At 41.7% G+C, this 19,809-nt stretch overlaps 1 protein-coding gene across 5 annotated transcripts in view; it reads left to right on the plus strand.

Annotated features, from left to right (window-relative positions):
• Nucleotides 1–19,809, plus strand: part of znf521 (zinc finger protein 521) — an 89,908-nt gene that overhangs the window by 66,785 nt on the left and 3,314 nt on the right. For all 5 annotated transcript variants that reach the window (XM_072363290.1, XM_072363291.1, XM_072363287.1 and 2 more), the window contains 2 exons: nucleotides 5,092–5,223; nucleotides 11,361–11,476. In XM_072363290.1, coding sequence (XP_072219391.1) covers nucleotides 5,092–5,223; nucleotides 11,361–11,476 — 248 coding nt within the window. The remainder of the gene's footprint in view (nucleotides 1–5,091; nucleotides 5,224–11,360; nucleotides 11,477–19,809) is intronic.

The following is a 19,809-nucleotide window of genomic DNA, read 5'->3' on the forward strand; positions in this document are numbered from 1 at the left end:
TGAAGTCATGGGATGTGAAGTAGCACAATAAAAACAACAGGGAACAAAAACATGGGAATGTCACAATTCTACAGGTTTTACTGAAGAACTAATGTACAATATTTTGCATTGTAATTCAATGCAGCAGTTGAATATTTTATTGAAAACTGGGTTGCAGTAGTAGCTTTCTGTATTTATATGTTTGCTTATGTAATTTACTTTATTATAGTGCTTTATTGACTTTATATGTGCAAACTGACTCAAACAAGAAATATCTGCTCAGTGTATTTCTGGAGAAGGAAAGGTGTCCTCATGTTTTGTGATATCCAAAAGGTGTTCTAGTTGGCTAAACCCTTTGCAACATTCATTCAAGCGTTACGCATGTTTATCTTGACACAAAAAGCCGTCAGTTTGTTGTTTCTACCTCTGGCCTGGTAGCCAAGGGAGATGTGAAGCGGCTAATCTAGGCACAGAGTGGCTGATCCTAGCAGGAGCCAAGCCCTGCTCTGATTAGCACCTCCAACGAGCTGCCATGTATCAGAGCTGACATTCACTCAGAGTCATGCTCCCCCACAATCCTTTGCTCTTGCTGTGTGAGGGTATCACCACTGCTGACAATTCAAATCCTCAGTGCTTTTTCTCCCTATAAATTAAAAATGCTCCAAAGCTGGGACCCTAACAAGAAGGCTCGGCCGCCTGGTTTACCTTACCCTTACTTTTCTCTTGTGGACACAGAATTTGGTTTTTACATACTCACTTTCATACAGGAATAAAGCTTTTCCTTCCTGCTGTGGTAGTTCTCCAATATCTTTGATTTTATTAGCTCACACACGCCAAAATTTCCCTCGCTATTTGTTTAATACATTAACTCTTAGATGGAGTGGGAGGAATTTTCGTTATGCCAGGATTGAATCTATTCTTCAATTTCAACATTTTGCACTTGATTCACTCTGTTCTTATCAAACTGTGGAGGCAGGAAATTGATATTAGTAATGTTTACCCCAGGCGCCTGTTCTCCAATCAGCTTTGGTCCAAGGGGAGTCAATCCCTCTGCGCTCACACCTACCACCTTCCTACCCCCATACTCTGCATTCTCCGGTCTTTAATGGCCCTCATAGTACTTCTGAAATGAGCTTGTGCCTCATGAGCAGTGCTTCTACCTCAAGAGAGCACACCACACAGAGGTGGAGTCAATTTGTATTCACCCATAATTCCCTGGGCCTTAATCACTCTGATTTTTCCCCCATTATCTGTTAATGGATAGTTCCTGCAGAGACAAGAGAGAAGTAAACCCACCTACTGTTTACAGGCCTGCAGCTGTCTCCTCTGTAACCATCCAGAATTCTGTAGTGGGTTGTATATACAGCAGTGGGTCTCCTGAACACCAAATTTCCTTGGTTTATTAACACATAACTCCAACATCAGGCTGAATAGGACCTGACAGATGGTAGAACAGACAGCAAATTCTTGCTAAAGGTGGAATTCCTCATAAACATGCTTGTTCCAAGCAGGTAATTGCAGCTTTTATGGCAATGTTTGACAGTTTAGATACTCGGCATTGTAGTGACCTGTTAGTTTGACAGGACAAGCTTTGATTACAATGGTTGTTCTGTCTGTGCTTCTCCACAACAACTCATTCCTGACTTCTTAATATTCTCAATTTGTTCTCCCACTTGTTTACTCATTACTCTCGGAAAAGAAGTGGCCTGATTGATGTCCTTAATATCGTCTACTCTTGCGACACAAGGCAACTTGGGTTCCTGTAAGAGTAAGCGTTGGACAACCATTCACTATGCCCCAGAGAGGAGTGTAAATCTAAGTATCAGATTTCACTTGTGCAAAACCAAACGCTTCAATTTGAACTGCTCCTCTGCAGAATTGTTTAAATAGAGTAAGGGGCATTGGTGGCATCAGAACGAAATAAGCTGAGGGAGATTTTTTAATTAAACAATGCCCTGTGTTACACTTAATTATACTCTATTATCAGAAGTTTAGAGTTTCTTCAATTGCTTTAGTTTCAGTATGTTAATCACTGTCATTTGTGAGTTCAACATTTCCAGTTTTAGGTATCATAAAATATCTATCAAACCCACACAGACACTGTTGACACTGTAATAAACCTACACAATGCAACAATGTTGAGCTCACCAAACTATAGAGCCAGCCCCTGCATCCCAAACAACCTTCAACGGCACATGAACTTAACCCTGGATAAAAAGTAAACAGCACTAAGAAATAAAGACCATTCTTTGTGAGAGTAGTTTTCCTCTCTCCCTCTCCTGTCTTCCACATGGGAGAGATATTAGGCATTTGTGTTTTAAGGAGCTGTGAAATACATAAACCATGAGCCACAGGAACGCGAGGCCCTGTGGATATGCAGATGGGCTTACTTTGCTGGTGTCAGGGATGCTTAGAGGGAGCAGACGCAGGAGCAGTTCTCATCTAAAGGATTTTATTGGGAGTGCAGGGGGACAGGGTGGTGGCAGTGGAGAACACTCAAGAGACTCAGAAAAACAAAGTGGGAGGAGGGAGAGATGAGGATAGAGGGAGAAAGCTGACAGTCCCCTGTGGCCCTGTAACTATATCCAGAGTCTGCTCAGTGCTTACAGAGGGGTGGGAGCCCACGCAGGGCCTTGCTGATTGGGCAGCCCTGGAGAAGGACTGGGGGAGCAACAGGAAGTGACCTCAGCCCAGTGAGGCAGCTTTAGGGTTGAGCAAGCTGACTTCCTCCCTTGGCTCTCACTAAGAAACAGGCTGCCAGCCTTATTCAGCTGGTTTACACTACTGAATACAAACCCAGCCAAACCCATTTATTGCTGTAAGAGTTGTCACCAAGAATTGAATACACAAAATACATTTCACAATGCAGTCAAATCACTTCACAAGACAATTATTTGATCATTCTAGCAACTACTGTTTCTGTAACCACATGCCTTTTTAAGTTAACATCTGTCAGTGAGTATTCTGTGCCAAGATATTACTAGGTAATTAATTTCAAGATGTGGTTGATATTGTTATTTCTTTTTTCTTACATAGTTAAAAATACAGCATTCATATTCCTTAAATGTGAAGCGTTCTGACTTTATATCTCCATTTTCCCCCGATGCACCTGCTCACAGACATAAACACACACACATGCACACACACGCAAGGTCAGTCAGGCAGGTGCAGAGTTATATGCATAATGAAGCAGACCAGGTTTCTGAAGGGACGGCGTTGTACACTAGGGTCAAACGAGGGCTGCACATATGGCAGAGAAACAGATCTGTGAGCGCTGCAACTAGCTTGACCTTAGTGTGCACCCTTGCACAGATAAGCAAACTGAATGGTGATCAAAGAGGACAGTGATCCTCTTGCACGGCTGCATCGATGCACTCCTGCTGCCCTCCTCCCTCTCCTTTGCTGATGCCTTCTGCCACACTCAGATGCACATGTAGGCTACAGAGTAACTCATCTGTCAAATGCATGATTGCAGAACACAACATCAACTCTCTCCCTTTAAAACTACTATGAATTGCTTTGATCGTCTTTTAGCTTTTGCAAAACAGTCATGCAGGAATGTTGTCTGTTAGCTTGTGATGACAGTTTACTCATGGTTTGTTTTTGCACAGTAGAAACTCCTCTGTGGTAGATCATAACATACGTTGACGTTACGTTGAAAAGAGTAAAAAAAATTGCATTATGGTAAGAAGTTCAATATGGATACGCTCCCACTGTTTCTTTTGGCACTGCAGGAGATGTTTCAATTCCATTCTTTTCCTGGCGTATTAGGGGTCATTGGGTTCCAGTTGTCACTACTACTTAACATCAGTTCATAGGCGTACAAGCTGAGATACTTGTTTTTTTCTTTTATACCACCAGTTTCAGTTTCAATAAGCTTAGCTAAAATTATTGATATTGGCAAAAGCATATTCTTTAGGTTGTCAAATATTCAAGAGCTTCTGTTGTGTCAAAGGAAGATTTGAGTTCTAATTCCAAAGAGTGAACAATAAATTTGGTGTTGAACAAACTTGTGTGAAAACAAAGAATTAAGATTTAAAAGCCAACTTAAGCATGATGTTCAGGTGACTTCTAACTGGACAGATGAAAGAGCCTCTAAGATTACAGAAGAATTACAAATTAGAGAGTTTCTTCTATATTTACTAGTCTCTTGTTTTTCGCTTTAGATTTTTTTGCCAGACTTGCCCATAGTACCTTCAATAAACCTTTCAGCTGGATTATGTATTCATGATTCTGGTACTAAGAGCCTGTGTGGTGGGCACTGGGCTGTAGAGACCTGGGGGAAAAGTCCCTGATGTATCCCCCACCCTCCAGATCTAAAGTCAGGTTTGGCAGGAGTTTGATAGAGCACAGTCTGGCCCTGTGGCAGAGTGTAAAGGCTTTTTTATTGATCTGCTGGAGATGGGCACCTCTGTAAAAGTCTGAGTCAGCAAGTTTTTGTGCTGCAAATAAATGCCAGTGTACAGTTGTGACATTTATTTCAGTTATCAGTGGCTAAAGCTGGGGTAGCATAATGTTTATATAGATGTGTAGGGATTTTTGAGGCTTGTGAACTGTATCTATCTTGTTACATTCAGGCTTTTGGTAAGAAAAAAAAAATAAGGCAGTTTCTAATAACTTGATGAAACTGATTATTGGTGATACTAGAGTAACGTTTTAGGATCCATATATTTCAATGTCATCGTTTGACTGTTGTGGATTCATTTTCATTCATCAAAGCACAATGACTCTTTCCTGCACCATTTAGACTTCCATCAAATTTCTTTTAATTTGCAGATGCTAAAAAGAAAATTCTTCATGCAAGCTAATGAAAAAGAGGGCTTACGCTTACCACGTTTGGCACGCAAAGCCTCATTGGAGCAATTAGGACCCCGGCCGGTCATGCCTGATGGGAGCGGATCACATGTTGTATTATTTTCTGTTTGACTTGTGAAAATCACAGACAGGAGTCGTTGCCACAAATTTGTTGAATTTGCAATGTGAAAAGGAAAAAAAAGATGTGGGGATGGGGGGTGAGACAGAGTGAGACCTTTGCTGTTCCCTGGACATTCATGCTCAGTTTATTTTTCCTCTTATGGTTTTCTGTGTGTTTGTGTTGTTTCTTCTCCACAGAGGAAGGATTGAACCATGAATGCAAGCTCTGTAGTCAGTCATTCGACTCACCGGCGAAGCTTCAATGCCACCTGATTGAGCACAGCTTTGAGGGCATGGGTGGAACATTCAAGTGTCCGGTCTGTTTTACAGGTTCGTATTGTTCATATTGCCGATCTGTGTGCACTGTCGATCCAGCTGAATGATGACAAGATTCTAAATGCTAAATACTATTGTTGACTTTTCAGAGACTTTTGCATTTTTCAACAAAGCTTTCAGACTTTTCCTTTTTGAGTTTGAAAAAGTGAATGTTTTTTTAAATGAGTTTGGAAAGGTCAAGCAAGCAAGCCAGCCAAAGCTGAAAGCGGTTTGCTGCATGTGGCTTTTTATTGAGTCAAATTGCCTCCAAATCAAGGCCGAAGAAGTGTCATGAGGTGAGAAGGGGAGAAGGAAAGAGACCAGGGGGGAAGACAGTGTGAGCTGAGGGAAGATGGGGGATGGGGGAGTGTAGAACGAAAAGGAGATGTGCTAATTGTGGATGGCAGTGGTGCTGATAGCTGTAATGATCTCATCTGTCTCTGTGCGTGGAGGTGGAAGGACCGGACTCCTCCTGAGAGGATAGCGCCCTCCTTCAGTGTCAACAGGGTTAACTATCTCTATAATGAAATCTGCAAAGTCGTTAACTTCAGCTCTTCACTCTTTCTCCCGTCTCAGCTCTTTACTCTTCCAAACACTTTTTTGGTCTTCAGCTCATTTCCCCCTCCAACACCCCCATCCACCCATCACACACGGACAAAAAAGAACAAACTCATTTAACTCCTCTCCACTTGTTACATCAATTAACATCATTAGTTCAGATTTTGCATTATTCTCTTTTTTTTCTCATTCATCTCCATCTACATGTCCACCTCACTTCCCAACTATTTATTCATTCCCCTTCTTTCTTCCCACTCTCCTTCTTTTACTCTACATTGCTGTTTAGGCTTTATCTCTCTTTTAGAAGAAGCCTATTGATATTTCCCCACCCTGAACCTCCCCTCCTTCCAGCCCTCACAGGGGTCTGGGCATTTAATATACAGAGCATGCCTCCTTCATCTGAGCCTTCATTTTCTACCGCCGGCTTTGACAGACAGGTCCCCCCTCTCCCTCTGCGTCCATATCGATCACGGCGCATGAGAGAGAGGGATGCTGGGAGGGAGAGGGGAGGAGGGAGAGACAGAGTGCACCCTCAGGACAGCGGCCGCAGAGCAGACAGACAGATGGGCGAAGGCCTATGGTAGTCGGGAAGGCAGTCAGTGGAGAGCATAGGATGAACTGAGAGGCCTCCCTCTGTTGGGGAGGCAGGGGACGGGCAAACTGAGCTGAAGTCAGTGCACTTGGAGGAAATAGAGCGATGGAGAGATTGGCTGACAGCTGTCCTTGAATATATTTCTTCAAATTGAATCTTGAATATATAAGAGAGCAGACACCCCAATATAGCCTAGCTTTTCTTGCTTAATAAATCTGACAATAGGCTTTAATTTTATTTGTTGCTCAGTTTGATAAGTTAGTTGTTTTTTTTCACTCTCCTTTTAGGACATGTACGGTGGGGGATTTTAGTATTCAAAACTTTCACTTTAGAAAACACAGCAATAGAGAAAAAAATTAAACACTAAATTGTACATACTTCATTTAAATGTGTACACATTTAGAAGTCAGATTGATGCAATGCTAATTTGAAACAGCCACAGTATGTTGCAGCATAAAATAACGTATATGACAAGTCAGACAATGTTACAAAAAATTATCTCCCCAAAGTGCTTCTGTTTTTAGTCTGTAATATCTAATACTAAAGCATAATTCCCTTTTTTATTATGTTTAAACCCTCAGCACTTCTGCGGTTGCAGAAAGACTAAGTGAAAACAGGTGTCACTTCAGCACAGCATTTATCTTATGCTTCTCTTTCTTGGCTAGACCATACTTGGACCATATTTCAACATGTTTATGTATTTTGAAAATACATAAGAATGTCTAACACAAGCACGACACATCCCTACCTTTACATAACAGCTAAAAAGTGGATAAAAAGGAAAAAAAAGCACATGTGATTACATGTTGATGCACATCATGTGCACGTATGAACGTTCAGCCTTGAGAATCCTGAAATACAAATTCTTTACCAGAGATCAAAGACAAGACAATTAAATATATAGTAGACATCTTTTTCAAGTCTTTTGAACATCAAAATGCTCAGTGGACATGGTAGTCTCTGTGGAATATTAAAGAATGGACTTGATGCACATGATAGGAGGTGTTTTATCAGTATCTGAAAGAAACCACAATGGTGCCTTATCCTTAACCTTGAACACTCTGCTTCTACTGACCAAACACATTTTGGCTTTTGGTCCTACCGCTTACTTTGCCCCTAAACTGTAACTGAATTGATATATAAATAGTGCATAGTGTAGTTTTTGCCAGCAGAATGTACACAAATAATGTCATGGCCTGTTAAAAGGTTGTTTAATCTAGGTCATCGTACTCTATAAGATTTTCTGTAATATCTTAATGTGAAAACTAACAGAAAAGGAAAAACAAAAATATCCCTCAAAGTAGTAAAATGCGTGTGGAGTGGCAATATTCATATAACATAAAAGCACTTTGAAAGAGTTCGTAATTACAGCACTAAATGCACTTTAAACTGTTTTTTTTATTTTTAAATAGCCTATTTCAATCCACTAAGCAGGTATCAATACTCTTGTTTTATTAGAAGCAGAACAGAATCACTGTGTGCACTAGATGTCAAAAATGTTATTTTTACAGATTAAATAGGATGCCAGTTATGGGTGTATTGAGTCTGAATATTAAAGCAAAACTTTGATCAAACTAGGTGGTGCCAGGGATAGCACCAGGGTTGTTGAGTTCACTCATACAACAAGGATACTCTTTGTTTAAAAAAACATTCCTCTCTATGCCCATAGCCCATTTAGTTTGATCTGCTCCCTTGTGACCCAAAACGCAGTGGGAGGCAGAGAGTGATTGTCATTCTTTGACACACCTGATTATTCTTAATCCACACATGGGCAACTGGCGAGAGGACAAATCATTCCACAAAATCATTGGGAAAAGTAAGTTGCAGGCGCTAGATGAGGACAGACAAAATAGAGGAGAAAAAGGAGACAAAACTTAGAGGAAGCTGAGAAGGTTGCAACTGGCAAGTTTGGATGTGAGATGAAAGGAGGGAAGTGGAGGAGGAAAAGAGAGCTGTGTAGGGGGAGGGAGGGTAAATGGAGAGAGGTCCATAAGCCCCTGGATGATGAGAGAGAGGCTGACTCTCCCAGGACAGATTTGACAGGTTTCAGAAGTGGGGGAGCCTGCAGCTAGAAGTGTCTGCCTGCACCCTTAGGAGCAGTAGGGAGGGCTGGTGTGGAAATTGTGATTGGGAATATGTGCTTAAGACAAACAAAACAGAAGAAAGTGTGCCTGATGAAAGTCTTGTATGTGTGTATGTGTGTGTGTGTGTGTGTGCATTTTTTTTTACTTATGTCACCGCATGAGGAACAAACTTGAAAAACTACAGGATGCACCACTTTCAAATCCACACGAGTCTGACAACTGTAGTTGTTTAATTAGTTTGTTTAGTAGCTGCATAAGTTCTTCTGGTCCATTATGATTGAATTATGACATCTTACACAAAAAAGACACCGGCTGAGCTTTAATTCAAAATTAGAAGCTGTCAGCCTACAACTCCAAATCAGCTCATTTGGCCGACTTGTTTGTTTTGCCTCAGAGCATTAGGAGCAGCCTCTGTGTTGTGAACCCTTGGATTAAGTAGAAATGAACACATGTAGGCTAGATGAATAAATAAATGAAAAGCAGAAAGGGGGGAAAAAAGATAAACTTATTTTTCTTCCTTGCACAAACAGCTTAGTATTGGTGCAGTGCAGCCTGCAGAGAGCACCACCCTGCCAAAATAAAGATGAGCTGGGGCCTGTAGTAAAGGAGACGTCTGCCATTGGCGGCCCCTGAGATCTAATCAGAGGGCTTAATATCCCCCACAGCGAGGAGACCTTGGCCCCTCAGCCCCCTCAGCCCTGACACCCCTGACGCCCAACCCGGCTCAGCGCTCCGTTCAGCTCAGCTCTGCTCTTGCTCCATGGCCAGCAAACTCCACAAAGTTCTCTCTCTTTCTCCCCCTCTCACATTCTCAGCAGGGAGAGACACAATGGCCAGCCACTGATCCTCTTTGGATGTGGTTTTGGATTATTTCTTCCTCGTTTCTCTATGTCCTCATTTTAACCCTCTAGGAAAACATGCCTCTGTTCCTCCTCTGAATAGGCAATGCCGTCACATATTTTATAGGTGCCAAATGCCAATGAAATGTCCCTCTGTAGCCCATTTCTGTTTATCCCTTTATAACACATTGCATGCTAATTTGAAGAACAACAGTGATGACAATAAAAGAATTTTCAAAAACTGTAATTAATTAAACATTTACCACACTGCATCTGGGCAAACCCTGATTTTTGCAGTCATCGTTTGCAAACAAAATCACAACATAAAGCCTTGAAAGATGTCAAAACTGATCTAGCTACAAAGTTATGGGGCTTTAATTTACATTCTTGCTTTAAATCTTACCCCCATTTAATATTTATCGATCTTACAGAAGATTTGAAAGTGCCATTAAAGCAGTTTAGATCCGGGTACTTCAGATCAGTCACTCTGATCTTGCATATAAATGAATGCCAAGTCATAAACTGATGAATGCATGTTAACAGCAAGTAAAAGTTAGCTTGACATCTCAGTTGTGTTAGGCCCTGTTGTACAGTATTTGAAGGCCCCCCAAGTCTCAAATCCATTTTTATTTTTGCTGTATTGACTTTTTCCTCTTCTAGCCAAAGACATAATGAAGGCTTCCTGCAGCTGCTGTGACCTGCTTCTCTACTGTATATGCAGACAAAACACAGCTGAAGGAAAAAGCTATTGTTTATCAGCACATTTTTTCTTCCAGAGCATGTATTCCCCACAAAGAAAGTCACAAATAAGAAGCCACAAATAAGAATGATACTCAAGTTCTTAACCTGGAGTGGAAATGTTTTGTTACAAATGGTAAAACTAGCTATGTATCTGCAGTTATTTTATAACCTCATATTGGAGGTTTGTTCATCTCTGGTTACCGTGCTGCCTTTTCTAGAGACAGCTGTCACCCAGCCATTAGCAGTCTGACGCCTTCCCCGCAGCCACGGCCACGGGTCCATACTTTTATTTCCCAGGTCAGGATTGTGACAGTCAGTGTTCCCGAATGTTTCTCTACACAACACAATTCAATGATTAATAACCGCTCTCTCAGGTGAGCTCAAATTGTGACATTTTAAAGTTGCAGAGCCCTGCCACAGGGTTCCAGTGACCCCTTTTAGGCCCTCTCAAACAGACCCATCACCTTTTGTGGCTTATGTCTTCCTCCATTCCTCTTCCCGTGGTCCACGGTGCATGCATTAGAAGTTATTTTGAGTTGTAAGAAATTCAAATGAAGCCCCCACATGCTAACTTTTCCAGAGAATTCAGACCTTTGAGATTAGACAGTCATCTTTAAAGCACAGGGGTCTGGGATAACAAACGGCATGTTTGAAGTGCTCCTTGGAGAGCATCTTGACACAAACCCGCACTTACACAAACACGCAAGACACTGGAGATGCGCACAATTGCATCCCACTTAGCTTTTCAGTGTGGACTATGGCTTCATTAAAGCATAAATGTATAGTATATGTTTTAAGCTCCGGCGTGTTGTGTGTTTATGTGATGGCGAGTGTTGTCAGAGTCTGCATGAATAAGTAGTGCAGCACCATGAATATTTATATTGTCAATATAATTAGCAATGTAGACTAATGGAGGCCATGTTTTGCACTTGAAGCCATGCCAGTTTTTGTGGTTGTTTATTTTCCGGCTTGTTGTCCCCACAGCAGCACTAAATAAAGAGCATCATTATTCCCAAAACATTATGCATTCACCAGCTTTAGTGCCACGAGTATGACCGCTCTAGTTACTGTTAACATCTAAATTGTTTTGGGTTTTTTTCTCTCTTTTTATCCTAATATGTATCTCATCACAATGCTTATTTTGTGGGTTGACAGTGCAGTCATTTGTTTCTAATTAAGACATTTTCCTTGTCATTTGACATAGTTATTTGTATTTTCTTACGATTTTGCCTTTAGGCAAGCGACAAGATGCTCCAACAAAAAGATAACATGTATATTCAAATTTTAAAGTAACTTTTACACTTTTCTTCTCGTCCCCTTTTCTCTGTATGGGAGCAGTGTTCGTCCAGGCAAACAAGCTCCAGCAGCATATCTTCTCCGCCCACGGACAGGAGGATAAAATCTACGACTGCTCGCAGTGCCCACAGAAGTTCTTCTTCCAGACAGAGTTACAGGTGAGCCTTTGGGCGACTGCAGCTAAAGGGCCGCTCGTAGAGTGCTTTACTGCTAATCACACATGACAGCTTAACAAACATTAAACGCTGCTCGCCAAGCTCTGGCTTTCTCCTCCATCCCAACCGGGATGAGCGACTCAGAAGGAATTATTTCAGTCCGATTCTAAAACTCATTTGTGATGTGCAGATATGATTTGATTTGCTTATTAGACCAGCAGAGCACTAAAATATCTGGAATTAGAGGATTAGTGGAATGCTCATTTTTGAAGAGGTAATTACATACAGTACAGAGGCAAAAAACACAGCCGAGTCAATATGCCTGCATCTCCCCTCCTAATCACAGAGGAGGCCTTGTGGCTAAATATGAGCTTCATCCTTTGGGAGACCATATCTGCCCTTCAACAAAGTTAGTAGTTGGACTTATGAACTCGCAATGTTAGAGAGATAATCCATTTTCGAGCAATCTTTTCCTTTGGTCCTCGGAGAACCTGAAAAAATGAAACAGACCTTATTATATTATTTCACTGCGGTGTTTTCAAGCAGCTCTGTTTTGTTTGGGGGATTCTCTATCATACACACTTCTCATATCCGGATCCTTTTCTGTTACCTTTTGAAACTAAATCACAAAAATATGGATAGTGTGTAACCACAATGCTCAATCTAATCACTGAAATTATTCTTAATCCATCTTGGTATGCTGAAAGAAGCCAATAAACCACATCCTCCTTGTACATCTACCTGAAACTTGTATATAGTGTTGTATATTAGCTGATAGCCAGAGGAAGTGTCCATTGATTGGCGATGATTTTTATATTGAGATTCAGGTTGTAAACACAGAAGTCTGTCTGCCAGGAGGAAGGTGAATGTGATCATTATATGCTGGTCATTCGAACACCGCTAACATGAATAAAACAAGTCCTGATCCACCGACCTGCAACTAATCTGTGGAGAAGATTATTTAACAAGCTTTACATGCCAACAAACTGCCGAGGTTGAGGCCTTTCATTCATTTCAAGCCCCCCTATTTGTCACATTTTCATCTCTCATTGGTACAAGTGTTTTTCAATATAGAAAGGGTTGCAGCAGATACCTGTAAACAATCTCAAATAACCTGGGGATGTTTTCCTGTCTTTTTTTTTTTTTTTTTTGTAGTTGTTTGACATTTTCTGAAATGAAGTGATCTCCCCCTCCCCGAGGTGATGTTTCATGCATGATTATATTGTTTTACTCTGTGTGAAGAAACAAGAACAGAACATGAAAGACCTATGGCACTCTGTTGTGAAACAGGGGGTTATGAAAGGAGAGCAGGAATGATCTTGGGGGATAAGATGATCATTATCCTCAACGTGTTCCATGCTCTAAAGGCAGTCCCATGTGAGTGCATGCTGACAAGCCTGATGCAGTTCATATAGATGCATGTAATGTTTATTATGGCCATAATACGAAAAAATCCACAAACTGATTTGTTTTTTTAATATTGTTGTCAATTTTAAGTTCTCTCTTCAATTTAGTTTTTGCACATCACTGTTTTTCGCACTCAACTCCCACATTTACTCATGTTAGAGTGGCCTGACTTCAGTCTGTAGCTAAAACCTGAGAAACAGTGCAAGTTGGAGGCTTGTTTTTCATTTCGCTGTTTGCAGCTACCTTTTCCCAAGCATCACACTTGAAAATGTCTCACTGACACGGGGCAGTCGTTTGTCAGTCTGTCTGATGTGGAGCTGTCTTCCAGCAGCGAGAGCTCCTTCTCTTTGCCTGGTCTTGAGTTTGGAGTTTCTCCCTATATCTGCCTGACATTCTGGCCTGCTCGCCGGCTGCCTGGGCTCCTCATCTCTCACAGTAGTCGGAAGGGTCAAAGGGCCAGTGCAAGCTGGGAGAAGGAGCGGCGAGAGGGAGAGCTGCCACGGCAGGTAAAGGGAAGCAGGAAAGATATTTTATTAATTTGGTGCTGAGATCCTGAAACAGACCAAAGGCTGTGACAGGTATCCAGTGCACCGCTCCACATCCTCCCCCACCGCCTCCCCCCGTGAACTCTACCCTGCGAGGGGCTAGCCAATTTTCGCCAGCCTGTCGAGATGGATGATGGGAGAGCATCCGTCTAATCAGCCCTCCCAGGACCCCCCGCCCGGCCGCCCCCCTCAGACCAACCAGATTGACTGACTCCTGGGCCTCCGTGCCCCAGAATCCAGATTCCAGTGGAGAATAATCTCTCTTGCTCTCCTCTTTTTCCTCCATTTCTCTCTTTCCACTTTTTTACTCAGACAAAAAATAAGCACTGAGATGCATGGACTACCATTCCCCTTGAAACTCTCCAGAGTACTCCCCTTCACCATCACACACTCTTACACAGCCTCCACCCAGCACATCCCTTTCCCTCAACCTATTAAAATATGGAGCAAAGTCTAGATATTTCATGAGGTGCTGATAGGGAGGGCAACTGGGCTGGCTGTGCAGCGCTCTTTCTGACCCTCAATTACTGCCCACCCCTCGAGCAACTAGCAGGCATAGCTTCACTTTATACTCACATCCAAATCAGCACCACTGTCCTCTCATTGCAGCTGTCCCCTCACTAGAGAAAATGTCCCAGGGTTCTAATAAAGACAATATTGCAAGGTGAAACTTTGCAAGAAAAAAAAGACTCCTTTCTCTCTGTGTCAGTTTCAGATTCAGTAGCCTTTCACAATGCAAAAAAGAACTGAGCCCCTTTGCTGCAAGACTGGATTAATTAGCTAGATTCATTAACTGATAGATGCACAGTATTAGCTACAGCTTAAATGTGATATTTCTATGAGTGCAGTTCACTTGTAAGGAAACACACAAGTTCAGCTCCAGTATTGCAATAACTACTGGAGGACTGCAATCAGAGGATTGTCTCCCAACGATCCCCAGTCCTCCAAAGACAAGACAATGAGATTGAAGTTACACAACAGGGAAGATGACATTTTCTGCACGAGACTCCCTAGTTCCTTTTAAGCTGGGGTGTCTTTTATTCCCTCCATTCTCCAATTTCATTATCATTCCTTGGACGTGACATGAGATTGTAAGTCGTGTGTTGTGCCGTGCCGTGATCGACGAAGGAGAGGAAGGACTGGGGTACTGTATGACTTCTCCCTCTCCTCAGACGCCCGCAGGACACGTACCTTAATTGGAGTGTCTTTTTTAAAAGGATTCCTTCAAAGACAAGCCAAAGCTCCCTGGCCTTAATGAGTGCTGAAAGTGACAAGAGCACATCTGCATCATATTCTACTTCCCCTCTCAAATGAGATTCTCCTCTCCCCATGTGATAGCCATTATTGCCAAGCTGTGGCCAATTCCACTGTTTTAATTAAGCATATTTATTGGCTTCATGGTCACCAGGTCAGTGTAAACAGCTATGTTTGTCATATTGTCTGTCCATGGCAGAAAACGGGAAAGGAAAAGAGAAGAGATAGACCCAACAGAGTGGAGTATTTGTACATTATAAAGCATCAAACACTATTGCTATTTCTACTAATGATGGCTCATAGAAAATAATATTCGAGGCCTTTAGTTTTTCCCATTCCTTTTAATGACATTCTTCACTATTACACAAGAGACCTAATTCCCCAGAAGTTTTTCTGTATTTTTTAATGAATTTTAAAATATGCCCCCCACAAAATGCCCTAACTGCCCCAAGTCCCAAATGTGTCATACAAAAGCAAAGCTATGTGCGTTTGTCCCCAAGTGGCTCTCAAACACCATATTCTCTGTGAATGTCTTGATCTGCCAAGTGTGACAGCTCCTCAGGCATTTGAAAGTTGCATATATATATTTATATTTCCTTTTATATGACAACTTGTTTTCTTCTTCATCACCCCAGGTGCTCAGAATTCTGTCACCATTTCAAAAAGTTGCTCGACAAAATAAAACAACAGTGAATTAGAAAAAATTATGTTGACTTGTGAGGCATCATGATCAGTATTTAAGCTTATTTATAATTATGTACAACAGTGTACATGCACTGCTTTACACTGTAAATGGGGACATAAACACCCTTAGATGACTTGTGATGTATCACAATAGTTGTGTTCTAGTTTTGTAGGTGGATCAGAATTAGACAGCATGACAGACCTAATGATCCTGAGGGGATTTTTTTCTTTTTCAGTGTGCTTGTGAGACTTATGTTTGTGGGTACACATCTGTGTGCGTGCTCTATGTATTTGTCTTTGTCTTCATCTCTCTCAGGGTCTGATATGTGCATGCAAACACATTGTCTGGAGGGAGACATGACAAAAACTCCCAGAAGCCTTTGAGCTCTTCGTTTTTTCTTTTTCCTCTGTTGCACCACAAGGGAAAGTTAAATCCAAACAAAGAGGAGATGCTTGGTGTACTGTGCTACAATCCATCACCGGATCTCTCCCTCAAACACGTCTCTTTTACTTTTCATAGTTGACTTTTTCAACAACTTTGATAAACACCATTTTAAGTGCTTCTCGGGAAACTCACTACAGGTTTAATTCTCCCTGTGTAGTGATTTGATTTCCAAGCGCCTGTTGTGCTGTTGATGTTAACAGAATGTAGCAGAGGCCAGAACAAACAGCATTACAACAATTATTCCCCCTAGAATTCTGTATTTACTCATCATAACACCCAAGTGATTTAACTCTTCAGATTTGGGAAAGCATTTTGAATAGGATCAATTCTGTGTCAATTACAAGTTAATTTTCTGATTCGCTTTTCCATTTGGGTGGGAAAACAGTGCAGATTATCACCCAGCTTCTCGTGGAAATGTAGAAATGCGAAATTTAGTCCCAAATAACTATTTCTCTGCATTTGTGAAATGACACATCTTCTGTAGCAGCAATGGAGAGGCAGGGGAACGCTCCGTAGTATCCCCCGTCAAAATCTGTCCCCGACTGAAGTGGTTAAATGTGAAAGTAATTGTGTTTTGTTTCTGGGACTGACACGTGGAACCCCACGGACCCCATCTCCCTCCCAGAGACAGGCAGAGATCCTCCCCCCTCGCTCTGTCTAATTAGAGGATGTAGCCCAGGGCTCATGTCCCAGGAAGACCCATCCCCCTCCCAAGATGGCTCCCCTAAGAAAGCCCTTAATTGGGTTCTTTAGTCATAGTCTTCATTTTGGCTGGAAAGGCATCTGTGTGTTGCTATCACCTCAGAATACAGTTTGTATCGCTCTCTTGTGTTTTTTTTTTCATTTTCGTTCTTTTTTTTTTCTCCCCCTCGCTGGCCTTCTCTCCGTCGCCTCTCCTCTTTCCTTCTCCCCTTCTCCCACTCTCTCCTCACTTAATGAGGCCCCATAATAACACAGCAGTTGTGCAGTTGTTTTGCTACCTCAGTCAAACAGCGGGATCACTGCATAGTGTGTTTCTAGTACCATTCACTTGTCTACTTAGACAGGGTAATGAGTATCATTTGGAGGTACAAAGCACCAACCCACAAAAAGGGTGGTCCGTCATCTCCGGTTACAGTTCAGAATTATTAGCTGCTGGTGGTTAGACATCTAATCAAAGCATTTCAAACATTATGGATTTGTAATATATAATTTTTACAGAAATATACTGAAATCCATTGCCGTTGTCATTGCCTAGTGTTCTTACAGTATGACCACAACTCCCTGGGAAACTCACTTCAAACAAGACAGTCTGTTACCAAGGAGACCAAGCTGATTGTGGTACAACAGTGGTACAACCCTCCCTATGGCCTGATAAGTGATGACTGTGGAGAATGCCAACTGCTTTTTTATTTATTTATTTGATTGTGTTCTTCTTTGGCTAAACTAGCCAGCAGTAAGCCTGGCCTGAGGTCAGAGCAGGAAGGATTACTCCCTCAGTGGACCGGTCAACAGTACAGAAAGCACAAAGGGAGGAAAGAGTCAATACAGGACTAAGTTCAACACACCATTAAAGATCAAGACAGAATGCAACACTCCTGTCTTTCCCCAGAGTAGTTTCAAGCAACAAGAAAACACTTCACACTGCGGCGGGTATCTCACATAGTGGGGTCATTACTGTATCGTGTCCACCATTAATTTTTTAGTCATTACACAAACATAAATAACCTTGAATATTTAAGTGATTTCAGCCTGCAAAAAGATCACAGGTACTTTGTTTTAGTATCATTTAGTGACTTTCTTTTATGCCTTAATTAAATTCCTGAGCAATGACTATGCGTGTGCTCAGGTCTCAGTGGTTTTATGCACACTTTCCTTACTCCAGTTGCAGAGTAAGGTGCAGGCTTGCTGTCTGTCAGGCGTGCAATGCTTTTAATCAAAGCTTAGAAGGGGATGTTTGCAGTTTTGACTGCTCTTCAAATTTTCAATCACAGATAAACTTAAGAAGTCACGTTAGCTGCTGTGATTAATGGGTATGCTGAACTCCTCTAATTAAAAGGTTTCTTAAAGGACTGTTAACCATGAATCAAATTTTATTCACAACATCTGATTTATGTTTTACTTTTGAAGTTGCATGTCATTTTCTTTTGTTTGTTTGTTTTCATATGTCATTTGTTTTCTCTGTGCCACTCAACTCCTTCTCATAACTAAACACAGAAGCATGTTATTCTACCGATGCAATTCAGTTGCCACAATAAGCAATACTAAAGGAATGGAAATACAGGGTGACGTTTAGATTTTTTTCTAACACTAATACATTAATGCTATTGTCAAATCTTAGTCAATGCAGCAATGTTGATTATAAGAAAAAAAAAAATCTGCGGTATATGTTGTACATAAATTGTTTAATTTTGAAGACTATTAGAACTTGAACTCTTCGTTATGTGAAAGATTCTGGTCAATTCACTGCTGTAGTTAAGGGCTCGTGTGCAGTGCACACTACTTTATTTGTTTGAGAAACCATGATAGCGCCCTGGCCTAAAGAGTCAGTATTGCTCATTCAGCTGTCTAGCCACTCAATAAAGCCTCACTATAATGTTATATGCTGTTTAACACCAGGTAGAAGAGCCGACACAATGCGCTTAACATGTGCTCAGCAGGTATTAACATTATGCTAATCAAACTTTGTTAGCGTTACGGTTAAGCTTTACATCCTCTCTCTGTGATGTTGGACAGTCTGAAGATTTTCTCTAATACGGCGAGATCAGATGAAAGAGAGGCTGTGCCTGCAAGTCCACTGGCCTTCCTCTGCAGAGCTGATGCAAGAGATGCACCTCTGTTGCCTCACTGGAGACCGGGTGCTATTGATGGAGACCAGAGTGATGGGGAACGACATAAAGAATGATTAGTTTATAAATCAGCTTTCCAGCCATCTTGCTCTTCCCCAATCATTCCCCATTTCCCGCTCCCTCTCCTTCTCTGCAGCAGCATTAAATTCATAAGACATGTTGCACCTGTTTGCAGGGGTACACAAGACCCCTGCCGGGTGTTCTCCCTCCTCTTCCACTACCCCTGAGGGTGTTGCAGTAGGGTGATGTAATCAGATGAAAGTGGTGGTTCAACGGTGGCACAGAGCCGGTGAGTGAAGAAAACAGAAGGAAGGGGCTCACTTTGAGCTAGTGCAGCCAGTCTTCATAAAAGAGAAGTGGGTGCATGTTATTGATCAGTGCAAAATTTAATTTAGTGGAGAATTGAGTGCTATGGTTTACCTGATCACTGGTGGTTACTGGGTCTGCAGCAGGTCTGTGTGGCCAGCAGGTGGTTGAAAGGATCGAGGAGGAGATTAAGGGTTGGATATAAGGGAGGGAAATGGATGATAAGGGGAATGGCAGAGTTTCTGTGGGAATAAAATTGGAGTTAGGATGAGAGCTAAAAGGCTTAATGGAGGGCATCTAATCCTAAATTGCAGTGATTCTTGTGACACCATAAGGGACATCCTCATGCTCAGGCACTGGACATTTTGGTCATTTTCTTGAGAAAGGCGTGAATGAATTGTGTGTTTTACATCTAATTTGTGGTTGCACACTTAGGTATTTCACTTAGAACATTTGTGCAGTGGTAGAACTTGACAAGGATGAAGATTGGAAAGTGAATTTACTCCCTCCCTTCTCCCTTTTTTTTTTCCACCTTCCTTACTCTAACACAGAAGAGTTTATAGCTACTCTGCAGAGTTCAGTATCCACAGAGATAAAGGTATCAGTTTCATTTTCTTTTAAAGTTTTTTTTTCGCCCTCTTTCCTCTATTTCCCTTTAGTCTGCATGGCTGCCACAGCCGCTGAAGTCGTTTAACACCGTCCTTGAGAAAGCCCTCAGTGAGAAAACTCCTGGCATGTTTAAGGAAAAGGTAGAATGCAGTGTGTGTCAGACAGAGCTGGGACATTCAAAGGGGGGAGTCATTCCCCAGAGGGGTTATTTTCCCCTCTAATAGCTGTTACGAGCCCTACATTATATCCAAGGAGCTA

The sequence above is a fragment of the Leuresthes tenuis genome, unplaced genomic scaffold (assembly GCF_036924035.1).
Source record: "Leuresthes tenuis unplaced genomic scaffold, fLeuTen1.0.hap1 SCAF_14, whole genome shotgun sequence".
Taxonomy (NCBI): domain Eukaryota; kingdom Metazoa; phylum Chordata; class Actinopteri; order Atheriniformes; family Atherinopsidae; genus Leuresthes; species Leuresthes tenuis.